At 39.0% G+C, this 19,216-nt stretch overlaps 1 protein-coding gene across 5 annotated transcripts in view; it reads right to left on the bottom strand.

Moving 5' to 3' along the window:
• Positions 1–8,789: 8,789 nt before the first annotated feature.
• The window catches only part of OSMR (oncostatin M receptor), an 85,283-nt gene continuing 74,856 nt past the window's right edge, over positions 8,790–19,216 (bottom strand). For 4 of the 5 annotated variants that reach the window (XM_069096188.1, XM_069096187.1, XM_069096186.1 and 1 more), the window contains 6 exons: positions 17,997–18,101; positions 16,447–16,626; positions 14,385–14,552; positions 12,721–12,802; positions 12,203–12,275; positions 8,790–10,237 (listed from right to left, as the gene is read on the bottom strand). In XM_069096188.1, coding sequence (XP_068952289.1) covers positions 9,677–10,237; positions 12,203–12,275; positions 12,721–12,802; positions 14,385–14,552; positions 16,447–16,626; positions 17,997–18,101 — 1,169 coding nt within the window. In that variant the 3' untranslated portion in view covers positions 8,790–9,676. The remainder of the gene's footprint in view (positions 10,238–12,202; positions 12,276–12,720; positions 12,803–14,384; positions 14,553–16,446; positions 16,627–17,996; positions 18,102–19,216) is intronic. The other variant, XM_069096189.1, reaches the window with a different exon arrangement.

Below are 19,216 nucleotides of genomic sequence, written 5' to 3'. Positions count from 1 at the left end.
CCAGATTCATTCCCTTCCTTCCTTGTCACCCACCCTTACTGGGAGGACAAGCAATTCAGTATAGGTTGTACATGTGTGGCTAATGCAAAACATTAACATAGTAGATACATTGTAAAAGACTATTTCCCTCCCTCCTATCCCATCTCCCACTTGTTCTATTCTCTACTTTGATTCTGTCCCTTTTCAAAAGTGGGTGCTTCCAACTTCCCTACTCCCCAAACTGTCCTCCCTTCCATCATCCCCCCTCTCATCCCCTTCCCCCCTACTCTCCTGTAGGTTGAGATACCCTGTTTAGTGTGTATGTCATTCCCTCCATAAGCCAAATTCAGTGAGAATAAGGTTGACCCATTCCCTTTTGCCTTCCTATTCTTCCCCTCCATTGTAACCATTTTCCATCAGATAGTTTACCCCATTCTGTCTCTCCCCATCTCCTCTCATTATATTCTCTCACCTCTCAATTTCACCTTATATATATATATATTTCTGTTCCCTTCAACTATTTTCATGCTGAGAAAAGTTTCATCAGTTACAATTATCATTTTTTCATGTAGGAATGTTAATAGTTCAACTTTGATGAGTTCTTATGATTTCTTTTCCCTGTTTACCTTTTCATGCTTCTCTTGCTTCTTGTATCAATGTCAAATTTTCTATTCAGCTGTTTTTTTTCATCAAGAATGCTTGAAAGTCCTCTATTCCACTGAATGACCATATTTCCCCCTGAAACATGATACTCGGTTTTGCTGGGCAGGTGATTCTTGGTTTTAATCTCAGCTCCTTTGCCCTCCAGAATATCATATTCCATCCCCTTCGATCCCTCAATGTAGAAGCAGCCAGATCCTGAGTTATCCTGATTGTGTTTCCACAATATTCAAATTGTTTCTTTCTGGCTACTTGTAATATTCTCTCCTTGATCTAGGAGTTTTGCAACCTGGCTATAATATTCCTAGGAGTTTTCTTTTTGGGATCTTTTTCAGGGAGTGATCGGTAGATTCTTTCAACCTCTGTTTTGCCCTCTGGTTCTAAAACATCAGGGCAGTTTTCCTTGAGAATTTCTTGGAGGATGATTTCTAGGTTCATTCTTTGATCATGGCTTTCAGATAGTCCAATAATTTTTAAATTATCTCTCCTGGATCTATTTTCCAAGTTAGTGGTTTTTCCCATGAGATATTTGACATTGCCTTCTAGTCTTTCATTTGTTTGGATCTGTTTTAACAGCATCTTGATTTCTCATAAAGTCATTAGCTTCTATTTGCTCCACTCTAATTCTGAAGGAATGATTCTCTTCAGTGAGCTTTTGAGATTCTTTTTCCATCTGGCAAAATCGGCTTTTTAAGGCATTCTTCTCATTGACTTTTTGAGCCTCTTTTGCCGGTTGAGTTAGTCTGTTTTTTAAGGTGTTATTTTCCTCAGGCTGTTGACTCTCATTTCATAATTTTCTTGCATCGTTCTCATTTCTCTTCCCAATTTTTCCTCCACTTCTCTTATCTGCTTCTTAAGGTCCTCCATGGCCTGTAACCAGCTCGTATTTTCCTTTTAAGCTTTTGGTGCAGGAGTTCTGACTTCACTGTCTTCCTCCTGTTCCATGCTTTGATCCTTTTTGTCCCCAAAATAGGAGTCTAATGTTGGATTCTTCTGTTTGCTTCCTTTACTTGCAAACCCTGGGGTTTTCTCAGCTGCTGGAGGTATTAGTTGTGTGCCCTCTCTGAAGCCCCCACACGCTCTGGCAAGCTGGTCACACACCCCAGGACCTCCACCCTAGACCGCAATCCAGATCCAAGCAGGTGAAAGCAAGAGTGATTACCCCTCAGACTGTTCACTTGGTCCCCCTACAGTCTGCAGGCCAAGAGTTGAAGCTGCCACAAGCTGATGCACTCCCAACTACTGAGTCCCAAAGTTCACACTGCACTGACCTCTCACTTTGTCCTTAGCATCTATGTGTTTGTTGATAATTCTGGACTGCCACAGCTACTGCTGATCTGGAGTCCCTGTGTCCTGCAGCTGGTCAGGCCCACCCTGGGGTGAAAGCCTCAGCATGGAGCTGGGCTCGCCTCCCACAGCAATGCGCTGGCCAGTTCCTGCCAGCCCGATGGGCTGTCCTCAGTGGGAGGTTAGCTTCTTTGTATCATTTTGTGGGTTCTGCAGCTCCAAAGTTTGTTCAGAGTCCTCTTTTACATGGATTGGGGAAGGTGGGAGCCAGAGGTGCTTGGAGGTCCTATTTCTCCAAAATGCTTCTTAAATAGTGACTGCCAGGCAAAATTATTTTTTTACAAGCTACAGATTGAAACGTAACATCAATAATATATAGTTTGATCATTTAACATTTTTCCCTTGAAAGCTTTTTTTGGTATTATTCTTGAAAAAAACAGTCTTCCCCAGGTATCTGTGATCATAGGGCATGGGAGCTCCAGGAAATCCACCTTTTAAATGGAGCAACATTTTCTTTAAGTGGAAATTAGACTAAAAACGAAGCAATATTCCTAGTGCTTCCTTTGGAAAATGGTATAATTTCTCTTATGTTTAAGTTCTTTTCATGAAAATATTACAAAAAAAACTGAGTGGAATTCAATTAATTTTGATCAGTTAAATATCATAATGTTATTTGTTAAAGATTAGTTGTAACAATTTTATAGCATAAATGTTGAGCGGAAAGGAGCAAGACAAAAGATCCCCAAGAGTAAAATTTGGAAGTGGATTTTATTGCCACGGGACTGCTGGCGTCACATACCCAGATCAGACAGTGAGTTGGCATGGACAATGTGCCAGTTTTTAAAGAGATTCCAATGGTCAGGTTACGGAAGCTGGAACTAGTCAGTGATTGGTCAGTGTATATTTGAATTTCCTGAGCCCAAGAAGTTTACCCTAGGCTGAGGGACAGGGAACCTAGAATGGTTGGAGATGGAGAATATATGGGGGGGGGGGGGTGGAGGAGGGGGGGGCGGGGCAGAATGGAGAAATATCCAGCAGGAATAAGGGTGGAGTTGTATTAAACCTTCTTCCTGCTCATAGATCAGTTGGGGGAGGGAAGGATGGAGTTGTGCTCAACATTCCCTACTTTTCTTTGTAGGTATGTCAAACCTTTGACATGGCTGGGGCCACATCATCCAGGTTACCCAATTCTGTTCCTAAAGGATGGTAGCAGGGTCCCTGACAATTAACATTTAACGGAGTTGACACGGGACTTGACAAATTGTAGAAAGCAATTAATGAGACAGGGTCCTACAATCAGGGCTATGGTCAGGAGGAGGAGAGGACCATCCAAGGCTGATACCAATGTAGTGAGCCAGGGGGATGTCTGGAACAGGGACTGATACCAGTTCTCAGACTTTTCCAACTCCCTCTGTCTATTCTGTATATTCTGGCGTACCGACTTCAGACTCTCCCGCACCACTCCAGAATTGTTTGCATAGAAGCAACAAGCCTCACCAAAGGCTGCACACAGGCCACCCTGTTTAAGAAAAAGAAGGTCAAGGCCTCTGCGGTTCTCTGCCAGAGTCCACCTGTCTTTCCAGGGCTAGCCGTGTGACCTTGGGCAAGTTACTTAACCCCAATTGCCCTCCAAAAAGCAAAGAAACAAAAAACAACAGCAAAAAGAAAATTATAGCTTTACAATGAAGAAAGGGTAGTTTACTAAGAGGGGGTACTGTAGTGATATTATTTTACTATGAGAATGAAATCCTATAGGCTCTAAAAAACTGAAGTTGATCATTCAAAGGACAAATCATATACTGGATGTGATCAGGCTGCAACACAACGCAAGTAAAGTATTGTAAGAAAAAAAAAATCACATAAGAGCAAGGGATAACCAATGGACAGACAGCCCATGCCCCCCATTGCTATTTTCTAGGTGTCAGGCAATCACAAGCAAGACTGCTATCGAGTTATTTAGACTCCCTGTCCCTGCCCATGGTGATTTCATGGAAAAACATGAGAGTCACGAGGATGTGCAGGCATGAATAGATTGCCATCTCTAGGTGAAACCCACCTTGACATCATAGTGTAGTTAGCAAAAACAGTGGCTTAGGAGTAAGATATCAAGTCCTAGCTGTGTGCCAGCAAAGCAACTTTACATCGAGCAAAGGACAACATTTCTGGGCCTTGGTTTCCTCATCAGTAAAATGATGAGATTGAACTGGTATCTCCTTTCCATCTCAAAAGTTCTGTGAGTCTATAGATAATGTTCAAAATGTATACAGTAATAATTGGTACACTGCATACAAATATGCATTGAAATTTAAAATGTTGTTAGAAACCAAACTCTTATTTTCCCTGAGGTTTAGGTCAGGGAGAGATGTCCTGTTTTGCCTAAGCTTTAAAATTCAGGTTGTTTTTATCCTACAATATTATCTTATTACTTTGTTTCAATTTAAAAGCAATGAATAGTTCCTTCTCTTCCTGTTTACCTGTTCTCCTTTTGCCCTATATCACTTATGATCCCTCCACCTCCTTTTTTTCTCTCATTCTAGTCTTCCTTTTCTTAATCTCTACTCTTATATTAGTTGAGTTATTAAGTTATTATTAAAGGGCTTATCCTCAAATTTTGTATCACTAGCCTTTCTCTTTTAAACCCTCAGAAAATTGTGGGAAACAGACTTTTTGTAGCTGCCACAAGTGTGAAAAGGATTGTGAAAGCCCTTGGTTATGAAACTTGTGGGACATTTTCAGGAGATGCAATCCCAGTGTAAGGGATAATCAGGAAAACTCTTAATGTGTAATAATGGGAAAGTCACTTAATACGGTGTTAAGTTGAAATATTTTGTTATGGCTTAAATTACCAATATAAGACTTTGAAATAACTTTTACATTTGAAATATCAAAAGGCCATGTTAAGAAGTGATTCTATCCAAAATCAGTCATTGCTAATAAACATGGTGTGTGCAGATTGATGTGTAAGTAATTCATAAAGTGACAAACTTCCATTTTGATGAAGAAACATAAATACCAGGCAATACCTTGACTCTACAAACCCAAAAGGCTCCTTGTGAGTGACAGATGATTTTAAATAGTTCCTTCCCTACCTTTATGTTTTTTTGCAGATGCCTAACCCACCTTTCCCTGAAGAAAGCTCTCTGTTGTCTAGGGGACATAGTCCAAGCAGAAAAGAATTCTCTACATTGTATGTGCCTAAAATGCCGGATGGGGCAGGAGAAAGATCTGACAGGTTCTTTTCATATAAGACTTGGTTATTCTCTCTTAGGACACCCTGACCAAAAGGGAACAGCCAGCTATCCTTTACTCATGGAGAATGCAGGAACAGCTTATCATATTTTCTTTTCTTTTTTTTTTTTTTTCTTGCTTTTTGGAGGGGGAAGGCAGGGCAATTGGGGTTAAGTGACTTGTCCAAGGTCACACAGCTAGTAAGTGTTAAGTGTCTGAGGCCAGATTTTAACTCAGGTCCTCCTGACTTCAGGGCCGGTGCTCTATTCACTGTGCCACCTAGCCACCCCCATCATATTTTCTCTGTCATTTCAACACTGCTATATCATGAAGCAGGAAGACTTGGGTATCTTAGGTTTAGAATGAATGATAGCCCCAAAACTTAGGAAGCTTGAAAGAGTCAGATATTCAACCAAACATTTATTAAAATGCTGTTTGCAAGGTACTAGACATAAAAAGATAAAAAATGAAATTGTCTCTGCATACAAGAAGGAGTGATTTGAAAACACACATATAAGAAAATACAAGCTAATCTGAGGAAGGAGGGAACCCTTAACTAGTAATTTTAGAAGACAAGAAAAGTTTATAGGAGGTAGCACCAGAGCCGAACTTTAAAGAAAGGTAAAGTAGGAGAGCCAAGCCAAGGAAGAAGTACAGGCAAGTACCTTTTCACAAACATCTAGAAAATGCACCAGACTTAATCTTGATGGACAAATCCAGAAAAAGTCACAGTCCAAGTCAGCATAGGGAGAAAGAAACAAATCTAGGGACTAATTAGGTTAGAAACAAGTGGAGTACAGAGCCCTTCAGCACTCAGAAGAAAGCTGTGTACCAGAGCAAGAGATCTTAGAACTCAATTAGACCATCATGACAGCCTGAACTGGTAGCTTTGTCACCCATGATCCACTTCCAGGTCGCAGATCTAGAACGTAGTGAGAAGGGACCTGTGCTGTGTTATGGAGGCCCTGGGCATTGTATGGAGAAAAAAATTTCAGAAGCCAGCAGTACCATCTAGCAAAAACGATTGACCTAGAAAGCAGATCAGTGAAAACAAAATTAAGAATCACTGGATTATCATTGCCATGACCAAAGAGCCTAGACTTTCTATTTTAAGAATCTTAATTCCTCAGATCTCTTAAAACCAGAAGACAAAACAGAAATAAAAAGAATCCACCTGTCTCCTGAAAGAAACCTCAAAATGAAAACATCCAGGAAACATCATAGCTAAAAACCCAGAACTTCCAAGTCAAAGAAAAAAGTATTCCAAGCAGCCAGGAAGAAATGATTCAAGTAGTAAGAAGCCATAATCAGGATCGCATATTATTTAGCAGCTACCATTATAAAGAAGTGGAAAACTTGGAACACAATACTTCAGAAGGAAGAAAATATGGGTTTACAATGAAGAATAATGACCAACAAAACTATGTACAATTGTACAGGTCCTTCTAATGGGCCTTCAGTGAAATAGAGGACTTCCAAGCATTCCTGATGAGAAACATAAAAAGGTGAACATGAATGAACAATGATAAATGACAAAACAATTGATAAACTCCATACAATCAGAGATGAGGAAATAATACGTGATGATCTTCTATGAACCCTAAAGGAAGTCCAATGAGACAAGGCCTGAGAATGGTTCTAGTAAGTCTTGGTGAGCTTAAAGAAAAGAATGGAAAGAGGGGAAGCAGAATATGTTTGGGTGAGGAAAGAAGGGAAGGAAAATACAGAGCAAATTATTTCATATATTGAGGGTACACTAGTAGGCTTCCACACTAACAAGGAGGGAGTGAGGGGAGCAGCTGACATGAATACTCTCCTATCTGAACTGCTCGAAAGAATACATACATAGGTAGAGAAATACATTTCACTCAATGAGGCAATAGAGAGAAAGAAAGTGGAGAGAAAGAATAGACTAGGGGAATGATTACAAATTCTAAGGATATACAAAAGTAGTTATAGTTCTTAATGGGGTGGCAAAGAATGAGAATCTGAGTAGGTGTCCATAATTTGGGCAAGTGGATGAGCAAGTTATGATCTATAAATGTGACAATACTATTGTGCTAAACTTTTATCAAAGTAATGACCAATCAATATTTCAGGGGACTAATGATGAAACATTCTTCTGATAAAGAGATGAAGGATTCAGAATGAAGAATGAGACAAATATTTTCATATCACCAATGTGCAAATTTGTTATGATTAACTATACATATTTGTAGTGGATTTTGGTGTGGGGTTTTTTTTTTCTCTTTCAATGAAGATAGAGGGGTTGCAGGGTGGGGTAGGGTGGGGAGGAGAGTAGGTTTAAGGCAGATCTTGGTTGATTAAAAATGTGTGTGTATATATACATATAATGTGTGTAGATAGATAGATACATAGATAGATAGATAGATAGATAGATACAGATACAGATATATACATGTGTACATCTAACAAAATCTTGAGAATTGATCACAATGACCAACCACAACTCCCGAGGAACAAGGATGAAATATTTTGCCCACCTCCTGATAAAGAAGTGATGCACACAGAGTATGGGCATTGTTTTTTAGACATGGGCAGTGAGAAATTTATTTTGTTTGACTTCCATGTTTATTATAGGAGTTTTTTTTGTGGGGGTGAGTTGGCTTTCTTGGTGGGGAGTAGAGGGTAGGTAGAGGGAGAAGGGGGAGAGAAAGAAGACTAATCTTTGAAAATAAATACAATTTATTTTTAAAAGTAGCTAAGGTGGGGTGGCCAGGTAGCACAGTGAGTAAGAGCTCCGGCTCCAGTGTCGGGACGACCTGGGGATCAAATCCCCGGCTCAGACACTTAGCACCCACCCAGAAACACCTGGCCATGTAACCTTGAGCAAGTTACTTAACCCCAATTGCTTAGGGGCAGCCAGGTGGCTCAGCGAGTAAGAGCACCAGCTCCAGTGTTGGGATGACCTGGGATCAAATCTGGGCTCAGATACTCAGCACCACACCCAGAAATAACTGGCCATGTAACCTTGACCAAGTTACTTAACCCCGATTGCTTTAAAAAAAAAATTAGCTAAGGTAGAGGTGAGGAGGGCATACATTCCATGAAGGAGAAACGGCCTATGCAAATGTATGGAGGCAAGAGGTGGATTTTGACTTGGAATAGAAACTATGAAGGTGAGTGAAGGGACATGTCCATTAAAATAAGGAAAATAAGGTAGAATCATCTTGGAAAGGACTTTTAAGTATTAAACTGGAATTGATATTTTATCCTAGCAGCAACTGGGGAGTCATTGAAGATTTTCTTAGGAAGGGAGTGGCACAATCAGACCTGTACCTTACAAATATTATTTTGGCAACAGGGAGAAAGATGGATTCAGAAGAATAGAGATTTGAAGCAGGGAAACTAATTAGGACGTTATAGCAATTGTCGAGATAAGAGGTTATAAGGGCCTGAAATAGGAACTCGGTAATAGCCTCATAGATGGAAGCGAAAGGGGTGAATGTGAGAGATGATGTGGCATTTGAATGTAATGGGCTGAGCTAATGATCAGCCCATTAAAATTACCTCCACTTTTATAGTGTGTGTTTTTAATCTTGTTAAATGAACACCTAAAGTTTATTTCATTAAACCTGGTATTTTATATTTCTTTTTGAGGGTACTAAAATCCATCAGTGTTGTTTCTTCTTTATTTAACACTCTACCATAAACAGAATAAGGGGGATTTTCAGAAGTGATATTCTTGATGGAAAAAAAAATAGCTATTGATGGTGAAGGGGATTTTTAAGGAAAGAAGAAAAAAAATTTCAGAGTAGAAAAAAACAAAACCAAGTCACTGAAAGAAAGGGGAAGGGCCTTCAGTGATAGAAGGTCTCCATGCATTGTCTTGCATCTTGTAACGGTTACTTTGGTTTTTACTCCCTTCAGATACATGTGCACCTACGGCATCATCTTCAAATCAGTTCAATATATGCTCCAAAACATCAATCTATTATCCCCCCAAATCTGTTCCCATAGTACCTAGCCAGAATGAATGACCACCAAGTTGTATTTGCTGAAATGTATCGCCTTTGAGATTCAGTTTATAAAATAAGCATCCAAGTATAATCCTTTTGTCTCTAAAGTTCTAAGTGCAGAAGCAGGACTCAGTGGAAACAGTTTCTCTCAGAAATGGAGCTGGATGGTCCTGAGATGGCAGCCTTGAAAGCTACCTTTTTAAAAAACAATTGAGAAAAAGATAAAGTGCCTATCAGAAAATGAGTTTTATTATGAAAAGGCAGCATAGTAAATAAGCTCCCTCAGGCACTGTTTCTAAGGCCAGCCTTGTTTTTTTTTTTCCACGGTAAGCAGAAGAATATGCAAAATGTTCTTCTGGCTATAAAGCTCAAGAGGATTTCCATGGTGCTGTAGGTCTCTTTTACACATGCAGTCTATGGCCCCTTGTAGTGACTGAGGGGTGGTACCAGATGTGTCATCAACATTGTACCTTCAGCTCACAAGCACAGAGGATGTAGAACTCGGTGATATGGAGTATGAAGGTGTGAAACTTGTATACTGGTTAGCATGGCTTTTCACGTTGGTCTAAAGAGGTGATTGAGATGGGTCTGTCACCTTCTAGGGGAAGGGACAGAGCCACACCTGTAGGCATCACCATTTGCATCTTATACTCTGAGCAGTGTGCTGGCTCGGGAAGATCCGGGAAAGAACTACCTTTGTCTCCAGACATGGTTGGGGCCAATTGGGATACATAATTCAAACTGGCTTCTTCTCCAGCAGGAATATTGCCCAATGATCCAATGTAGTCCCTTTCTACCTTTAGTAAATGCTCAGGAGGCTCCACAGACCTTGCTGGGTCAGTGGGTATCATCGGATGTTGGCTACAAGACCCAGAGTCAGATGCTGCCTGACGATACGTGAAGTTCTCAAAACAGATGCAAGCTTGAGAGTCCAAGGCCTCTTTTCCTGTTGGAAGGAGGTAGAGATAGGCAGGTGTGGTGATCTCATTCCCCATAAGTAATGTCCTCGATCCCTGTGTTTTACTTATTTCTGGCTTGTTCACGACTTCAATGGTGTCAGGAATGCAGTCACTCGTATTCAATATGGCCTGGTGAATATTGCCCTAGAAAATAATCGACAAAATAATTGCTAAAGCAGGCAAATGTATAAAGTTCAGAAAAAATAACCTGTTTTTAAACATTTCTCATCCTAATAACTGAGACGGTGCTTCGTTGTTTTATCCTGATCACAGCAGCTGATTGAAGGTGATGGTTTAAAAGCAGGATTCAAACTACCTTTAACCCATTCATTTTAATTTTCCTGTTTAGGAGTAAAAATGGACAACCTGTTTTCATCCCCTTCTTGATGTCTGTCTCCATTAGAAGCCTATTTTTTTTCCTATTTTCCTTTACAGGTCCAAGGAAAGCACTGCCATCATAGGTCTGATCCAACAGTATCTAATTCAGGGTGTCTTACAGCTGTAGAATCGATGATCTTATATAAGCTATGCCATATTTTTAAAATTAATTTTGTTTCAGTCAATAAAAATCTGCCTTCTCCCTCCCTTGAGAAAGTAAGAAAACAAAACCCCTATTATAAACATATGGTAGTAAAACAAATTCCTGCATTGGTAGTGTCAAATATATATATATACACATACATGCATGTACATACATGTAGGCATATATGCATAAATGATATATGTCAGAGTGGAAATGTATACACACATACATACACACACATAGTGTGTTTCATCTTATAACCTCTGAACTGGTTGTTAGTTATTGAGTTGATCAGAGCTATTCAGTTTTTCAAAGTTGTCTTTATCATACTGTTGTTCCTATTTACATATATACATTGTTCTCCTCCTGGTTCTCCTCACTTCATTATGTATTAATTCAAAAAATTCCTCCCAAGTTTCTCTGAATCCATCTGCTTCATCATTTCTTACAGCACAATAATAGTCCATAGAACACCATTTGTTCAGTCATTCCCCAACTAACAGGGGATCCCCTCAGTTTCCAAATCTTTGTGACCACAAAAAGAGCTGCTATAAATATTTTGGTACATACAGGGCTTGTTTCCTCTTGTTTTGATCTCTTTGGGGTATAGACCTAGTACTAGTATAGCTGGGTCAAAGTGTATGCACACTTTAATAGCTTTGGGGGCATAGTTACAAATTGTTTTCCATCGTAACCGAGTAAGTCTACAGTTTCACCAATAGTGCACTACTCTACCTCTTTTCCCATATCCCCTTAAGATTTGTCATTTTCCATTTTTTTTGGTCAATTCTGCCAATATGATAAATGTGAAGGAGAACCTCAGAGTTGTTTTATTTGTATTTCTCTAATTATTTGTGATTTAGAGAATTTTAAAAGTATGGTTATTAATAATTTTCATTTCTTCCTCTGAAAACCGCCCATTTGTATTCTTTGACCTCTTATCAGTCAGGGAATGGATCTCATTCTCATAAATTTGAATCAGTTTCCTACTGATCTCAGAAATGAAACCTTTATCAGAAAAACTTGCTGCAATTTTTTCACCATTTACTAGTTTCTTTTCTAATTTTTGTTACATTGGTTTTATTTGGGCAAAACCTTTGAAATTTTATGGAATTAAAATTACCCATTTTACCTTTGATCCCCTCCAGATCTTGTTTGTTCATGAATTCTTTCTACTATCCACAGATAGGTCTGATAGTTAATTTCCTTTCTCTGTAAATTGTCTATGATATCACCCTTGAGGTCTAAATTATGTCCCTATTTAGGGCTTATCTTGGTATACAGTATGAGATGTTGATCTATAAGTAACTTGTTTCTGCCAATCTGCTTCCCAGTTTTCCCAACAATTTTTTCTTATATAGGGAGGCCTTACCCCAAAAGCTAATCTTTGGTTTTATCCAACATTAGGCTGTTGTGCTCATTTGCTTTATATAGCGTGTACTTAAACTGTCCCAATGATCTCCCTGTTTCTTGACCTATATCAAATTGTTTTGATGATTACTATTTTGAAGTATAGTTCGAGATCTGGTATTGCTAGACTCCCTTCCTCCACATTCACTATATATTACTTTTTCACTGTTTCTCACCTTGAATTTCATCAGTGACAGGACACTGCTCTTATAAGGGTCTGGAATATCAGGGAAGCACTTCTCCTTCACCCTAAGACCACAACAAAAGTGGCATTAAATGATCAATATATCCAAACATTTCTATGTGAAATAATTTTAAACAAAAAAAAGTCTTTTTCTCTTCATTCACCCACACTAAAAATACCACAAAAAACTTAATTGAATAGGTTGGTCTATGGCTTCTTTCTCTCTTTCCTTTTCTGTTTTTTTCTTCCTAGCAAATTCAATTACTTTTTTTATAAGCAATTGGGGTTAAGTAACTTGCTCAAGGTTACACGGCCAGGTGTTTCTGGGTGGGTGCTAAGTGTCTGAGCCCAGATTCGATCCCTAGGTCATCCCGACACTGGGGCCAGTGCTCTTACGTGCTGTGCTACCTGGCCGCCCCAATTCAATGATTTTCAATTGAATTCCAACTGGCTTTTTCTAGTTTTAATAAGGCTCTGTCTTTCCTAATAGGAAGGCTTTATAACACTTACCACTGAATTTTCAAATTCAACCCGATGATGAGAAGCAGAGAAAAGAAGGCCATTGGAAATATTATAGTCATCATTAAATTGGCTGAAGAAAGAAGAATAATTTTTAAGTGAATAACTTTTTGTTCTACCATAAGATCAATATTGAAAATTAGGAAAATAGTTTATTAATCCTCAGCTTTTACCCATGACAGAAATTTTATTTTTTCCTGTCCAATATTTCTAACTAACACCTTATCCAACAGATAAGGGGTCAAAGGATATGAACAATATTATATATACATATATATGCATGTACACACAACCTTGATGACTACATTTTTAAAAAATGTTCCAAATTGCTAATGATAAGAGAAATGCAAATTAAATATCCCCTTAAATTTGAAAAGATGGGAAAAGATGATAATAATGTTGAAAAGATAGAAAGAAAATAGCACATTATTATTATTTTTTTATTTTATTATTAATATTATAGCATATTATTACATAATAGCACATTAATACACTTGGTAAAACTGTAGTTTGGTCCATTTGTTCTAGAAAATAATTTGGAATTATCTAGAAAAGTTAGTGAGCTGTTCATACACTTTAACCCAGTTATCAGAGTGGTAAACAGGTATCCCAAGGAGGTCAATGATTTATATCACTTTTCTCTACCTATTTTCTTATTCGATTTGCCAAACTCTAGACAAATGGTTTTTTTTTGTCATTAGCAGCTTGTATGAAGATCTTTTAAAATGCATTTCTGTACTCATTTTACCCTCTCTCAATTCTCTCTGCATAATCTATCCTCCACTTCTGTACCCTTCTTCCATGCCTGAAAGAAATTCTCCCCATACACAAATCCCCTTCTCCACACCACCCTCTCTGTCCATACAACCATATATTCCCCTGCTGAAATCCTTTCTCTTCTTTCAAGGCCCAGTGCACATACCACCTCCTCTGTGAAGCTTTCTGTGTTCTGTTCTTCTTCTGTCTCTCGAGCTACTTTGACCTCCCTTACACAGTCTATCTCAAATTATATTGCATACATGTTGTATTCCCCTTATAGATTATAAATTCTGTAAGGGTGAGGATTATATTATTTTTCATCTTTGTATTACCATTGACTTGTACATAGAATCTAAAAGTGTTTGCCAAATGAATGGCTGAATGTTAAATGGAAATTAAGTTCAATGAACAATTAAACTTCTATCCCAGTTCAAGATACTATGCTTGGAGCTAGGGATACAAAAACAAGACTGCAAAATCCACAAAATAGTTTCTGCCCTGAAGGAGTTTATATTAGAAGAAGGCAGCTAGGTGGCGCAGTGAATAAAGCACACGCCCTGGAGTCAGGAGAACATGAGTTCAAATCCAGCCTCAGACACAACACAAAAACTAGCCATATGACCTTAGGCAAGTCACTTAACCCCAACTGCCCTGCCTTCCCCCCTCTAAAAAGCAAAAAAATAAAAAGAAGAAGGAGGAGGTGGAGGAAGACAAAGAAGATAAAGTAGAGAAAGAGAAGGAGGGAAAAAGTGGAGCCGAATAAGGAGAAGAAACAACATATACACAAACAAATATGATTCAAGGGAATGATGGAGGCAAAGGAGAAATCCACACCAAGGAGCACCTGGAGGAAGGAGAGTCCCTTCTTTATTGCGATTTTTGTTTTTCTAACTCACTGTTTTCATGGGTTCCTGTTGTGACCTTGATAATGCTGCCAAGGCTGTCTCCACCACCTGTGTATGCTTTGACTTCAAAGCTGTATGTTGAATTTGGCTGCAGCTTTTTCACGTTGAAAGTCTTTTGTTTTGTATCTGGAACTGTGTATATACAGCCTACTGTATTACCTAGAAAAAGAAAAGAAAAGAAAACTGTCAGTTCTCTAAAAGCACAGGAGAAAACAGAAGACATCAATAAAAAATTATTTTGTAAAAAAGCGTAGGAGATAATAGTTAACTTGTACATTGTTTACCATGACTTGAATGGACTGGGCAGCTAACAGTCTCACAAATGTCTCAGAATTTTTTCATTTTCAAAATCTATATTTCCCTTAGCCTTTTCCTAAAAGCCAGTCTTCCATTCATCTTTCCCCTCTAGACTCTCCATCCCAGGTCAGAGGTTTTTTTTTTTTTTTTTTTTTTTTGCTTTTTAGAGGGGGGAAGGCAAGGCAATTGGGATTAAGTGACTTGCCTAAGGTCACATGGCTAGTTTTGTATTAAGTGTCTGAAGCCGCATTTGAACTCAGGTCCTCCTGACTCCAGGACCAGTGCTCTATTCACTGCACCACTAGCCGCCCTCAAATTTTTTTTTTTATCATTTCAGGCAAAGGATATCACACACACACACACACACACACAGGAGCATCTGAAAGACTCAGAAATCTTGCATGTAGAGAGGAAGGGAAAGAAATGAACATCTATATAGTGCCTACTGCGTGATAAGCACTGTGTTAAGTTTTATTGTTGTTTGGTCATTTTTCAGTCATGTCTGATTCTTCATGACCCCATTTGGAGCCTTCTTGGCAGAGATACTGCCATAGTACTTCCCATTTCCTTCTCCAGGTCATTTTACAGATGAAGAAGGTGAGTTACAGATGAGCAAACAGTGGTAAGTGACTTGCCCAGGGTCACATAACTAGAAAGTGTCTGAATTTGAGTCTTCCTGACTCCAGGCCTAGCACTGTCCACTGCATTGCTTAGCTGCCCCACTGTGTTAAGTGCTTTTTACAAATATCTCATTTGATCGTCATAACAGCCTTCCCAGTTAGGTGCTAAAACAGAATGGGCTTAGAAACCCCTGGAGCTAGGCTGGTGCCCCGTGAGATTCTGGAAATAGGAAAGAGTCTGGAGAGCTAACATGGTATTTGCCTCGGATAGATGCTTTTATCACAGGATTCTGCATGTTTCCGCACAAGGCAGTACCAGGGATTTGTATACTTTCCCTCTTTACTTCCCCATTAATAAGGCCAGCACCAGTCCTGCTTTGGTCTGCTTTAGTGAGTAGATAAGGCTCCTTTATAATTAGCACACTACTTGTGAGCATATGAAGGTAATGCACAAGTAGTTCTAAAAGCAGAAACTAGTTGTTTTTTTACTGAACTAAACATCCCCAATGTAATTTTGTTTACACTATAATTTGCTTAGTAGGTTATTTTCTTTTTTAAATCCTTTGTATTTTTTTCAATTCACAAGCATTCATTTTCTCTCCTGCTTCCCTCCATTAAAAGAAAAAAAGAACACTATAGTAAATATGCATAATTGAGTAAAAAAAATTCCCATGTGTAAAAACTAACATTTCATTCTCCATCTTGAATCTATCATCTCTTTGTCATCAGGGCCTCTGAAATCATGGTTAGAGCATCTGGTGATAAAAACTGAAAACTTAGTGTCCGTCTCGTCCCCCATTGGGTTACAGCTGAACAAAGTATGGTTTTGGAATGTTATTGCACGTAGGAAATGATGAAAAGGGATGCTTTCAAAGAAATGTGGGGAGACTCGTACAAACTGATCCAGAGTGAAATGAGCAGAGCTAAGGGAACAACTTATACCATATGAACAGTGTAAAGACAAGCAACTTTGATATACTTAAGAACTTGGACAATTACTAAGTTATTTTCTATCAGATGGTGACAAAGACAAACTTCACCAGAGGAACTATCAAAAGACATATTCTAAATTGGCAAATATTTTTCATGTGTTTAAAAACAAGGAGATTGCTTTTCCATGTCTGAGTAAATGTTACCTGGGAAAGCTGGATTTTCTGTTTCTGCGTCGCAGGAGCCCCCCACTTCAGGTTTCACATAGATACGGTACCCTTTAAAGAAGCCGTACTGAGGTTCATCAGTGCAGTTATCCTTCCAAATCAAGGTCAATGAAGTTGAAGCCAAATTGTCAACGGTTACTTCTGGTTTGCAGTCAAGTGCTGGGAAAAGAAGTTGGTGAGGAGGGAAAAGTTTCTTCCTTTTTAGATTTCTAGAATACTTTCATTCCATTCATCTTACATAAACAAGATTAATGAAACTTTAAACAAAATGAATTAAAATAGGTAATGCTTAAATAATGCTTTAAAGGTTGTTAAATTCGATATGTACATTTTTTTTTGTAAAGTTGGTGCTGTTGATCCCCACTTTACAGATGAAGAAATAGAGGCTGAGAGAAGTTACATGACCTGGCCGCAGTCTTGCAGCTAGTTAAGTATCTGAGTCAGGATTTGAACCCAGATCTTACCAATGCTTTTGTTCCTGAATTCTATCCACTCTGCCACAATATTTCTACAGACAACTAGAAGACCTTCAAGCGTGTGTGTGTTTGTGTGTGTGTGTGTTTGTGTGTATGTGAACCTATGCCAAACTAAATGGGAGAGAGGTAGAGTAGAGAAATCATCAGTGGACTTACAAACAGGATTTAGGCCTAGAAGAGGCTCCTTAGAAGGCATCTAGTCCAACCTCTTCATTTTACAGATGGGGAAACTGAGGCCCAGCATAATGGAGTGATTTCTCTAGGTCACATAGCAGGTTAGTGAGCTCAAGTCTAGTGTTTTCCTTATTGTACCATGTTGTTTTGTGGATATGATATGACTGATATAGGACATCCAGTGAAGAAAACGTCAAAGTTAGGCAATGGATGTGGAAAGAACCAGGGCCTTTTCTGTCTGGAGGATGCCTTGGTATGATTGTTGTTGTTCAGTAATGTCCAATTCTCCATGACCCCATTTGGGATTTTCTTGGCAAAGACATTGGAGTGGTTTGACATTTCCTTCTCCAGCTTGCTTTATGGATGAGAAGGTTGAGGGAAACAGGGTGGAGTGACCCAGGGTCACGCAGATAATAAGTGTCTAAGGCTGGATTTGAACTCAGATCTTCCTCACTCCAGGCCTGGTGCTCTATCCACTGAACCACCTAGCTTCCCATAGATACTATACAATTATCCCCATTTACAAGTGAGGAAAATGAGGCAAATAAAGGGGGTTGGGGGGAGTGACTTGTCCAGGGTCACACAGCTAGGAAGTATCTGAGGCTGGTTTTGAACTTAGGTCTTCCTGACTTCAGACTTAGGGTTCTATATTCACTGTGCCACCTAGCCAGTTAATATTGCTGAGATAACCAGCTGTAAAATATGGACCCAGAACAGTCAGGGTCTCACCAGTATGTACTAACAACACTTTAAAAAAATAATCTGATTGGGATGCTGGGGAAATGAGACAAAGATGGTTTAGAGGTTGAAATCTTTCATTTCCAGAAGATCAGTTCTAAATGTTAGTTGCACAAGAACTATTAAATGTTTCTAACTTACCCAACTCCTGAGTATATCCTGTTTTTTTCTCTAGCAAATAAGCTTCATGTTTTGTAGACAATCCATAAATTCTAAAGTTATATCTCACTCCAGACTGAAAAGCAGCTGTGGACGCAAAGGGAGATTCATTAATGATAGTCATAGCATTTTCATTATTATTGAAAAACAGAGATATTTATCTATCTTATTTTCCTTTAGTTTAGGGCATTTTAACCTAGTTTTGGTAAAGCATTCTGTCTCCATCCTCTGTGGTTCATATCTTTTACCATCCCTTCTCCAGATTAGCTCCTAAGCCCTCATTACAAAATAAACTGGCTCCCTTTCCAAGTTACTAGACCTTCCTTTACACCTCCTCCTGGACCAGATGGGTATCTTACTCAGGCACCAAGCCTTTTTACAACTGGCTGCCTATCACTGAGCCCAGATCTCTCTCTGTCTGTCTCTGTCTCCTTCACCCTCTCTCTGTCTACATCTCTCTCTCTGTCGCTCTAGTTCTCTCTCTCTCTCTCTCTCTCTCTCACACACACACACACACACACACACACACTCCTTCCCACCCCCTTGAGGGCATAAAATCTTTTTTCTTTTTTAATCTGTCCTACTAGCCTTTAGAACAAGCTCAGTTTCCAGACACTGTGTTCATGGAGCTGGAATTAAAGAGATATTGTGAGAATAAAGTGAAATCAGTTTCAAGTAAGTGCAAAGCATTCATAACAAGTAAATGTTATGGAAGTGTATTTTGCTTTAAACAATAAATGTTCCTAAAATGTTGTGTAATGAGATTCTTTTTGAAGTTAAGCCATTGTTACAATGCACTAAAAAAAACCCTTTCTGTTTAATCCTCTGTTGAATTATTTTATAAAACAAATAATCCCTCCCTGATATAATTTTTTCCTAATTCTGCCTTTGCTTGGGCTGTTCCCATTGCCTGGACTAAGGGTGGGGAACTTGTAGTCACATATGGCCTTGAGGATATGACCTGGACTTTTCTCCCTTCCTACTAAATTCTGACTCATCCTTCAAAGACCACTATGAGAATTCCTCCCTGATCCTTCAGTTGGTAACCACACCATTCCCTCAACCTCACATGGCATTTTATTCTTGTAACTCGACTGCTTATGAGGTAATACTGTGCATTACAGCTACCTTCACTGGCATGTCATCTCCCTACAAGAAGGAAGGAAGGAAGGAAGGAAGGAAGGAAGGAAGGAAGGAAGGAA

This window comes from Petaurus breviceps, unplaced genomic scaffold (assembly GCF_028583685.1).
Source record: "Petaurus breviceps papuanus isolate PSGF00001 unplaced genomic scaffold, PetGlider_PUasm1.0 229, whole genome shotgun sequence".
Lineage (NCBI taxonomy): Eukaryota > Metazoa > Chordata > Mammalia > Diprotodontia > Petauridae > Petaurus > Petaurus breviceps.
This window is presented reverse-complemented; position numbering and strand designations above follow the sequence as displayed.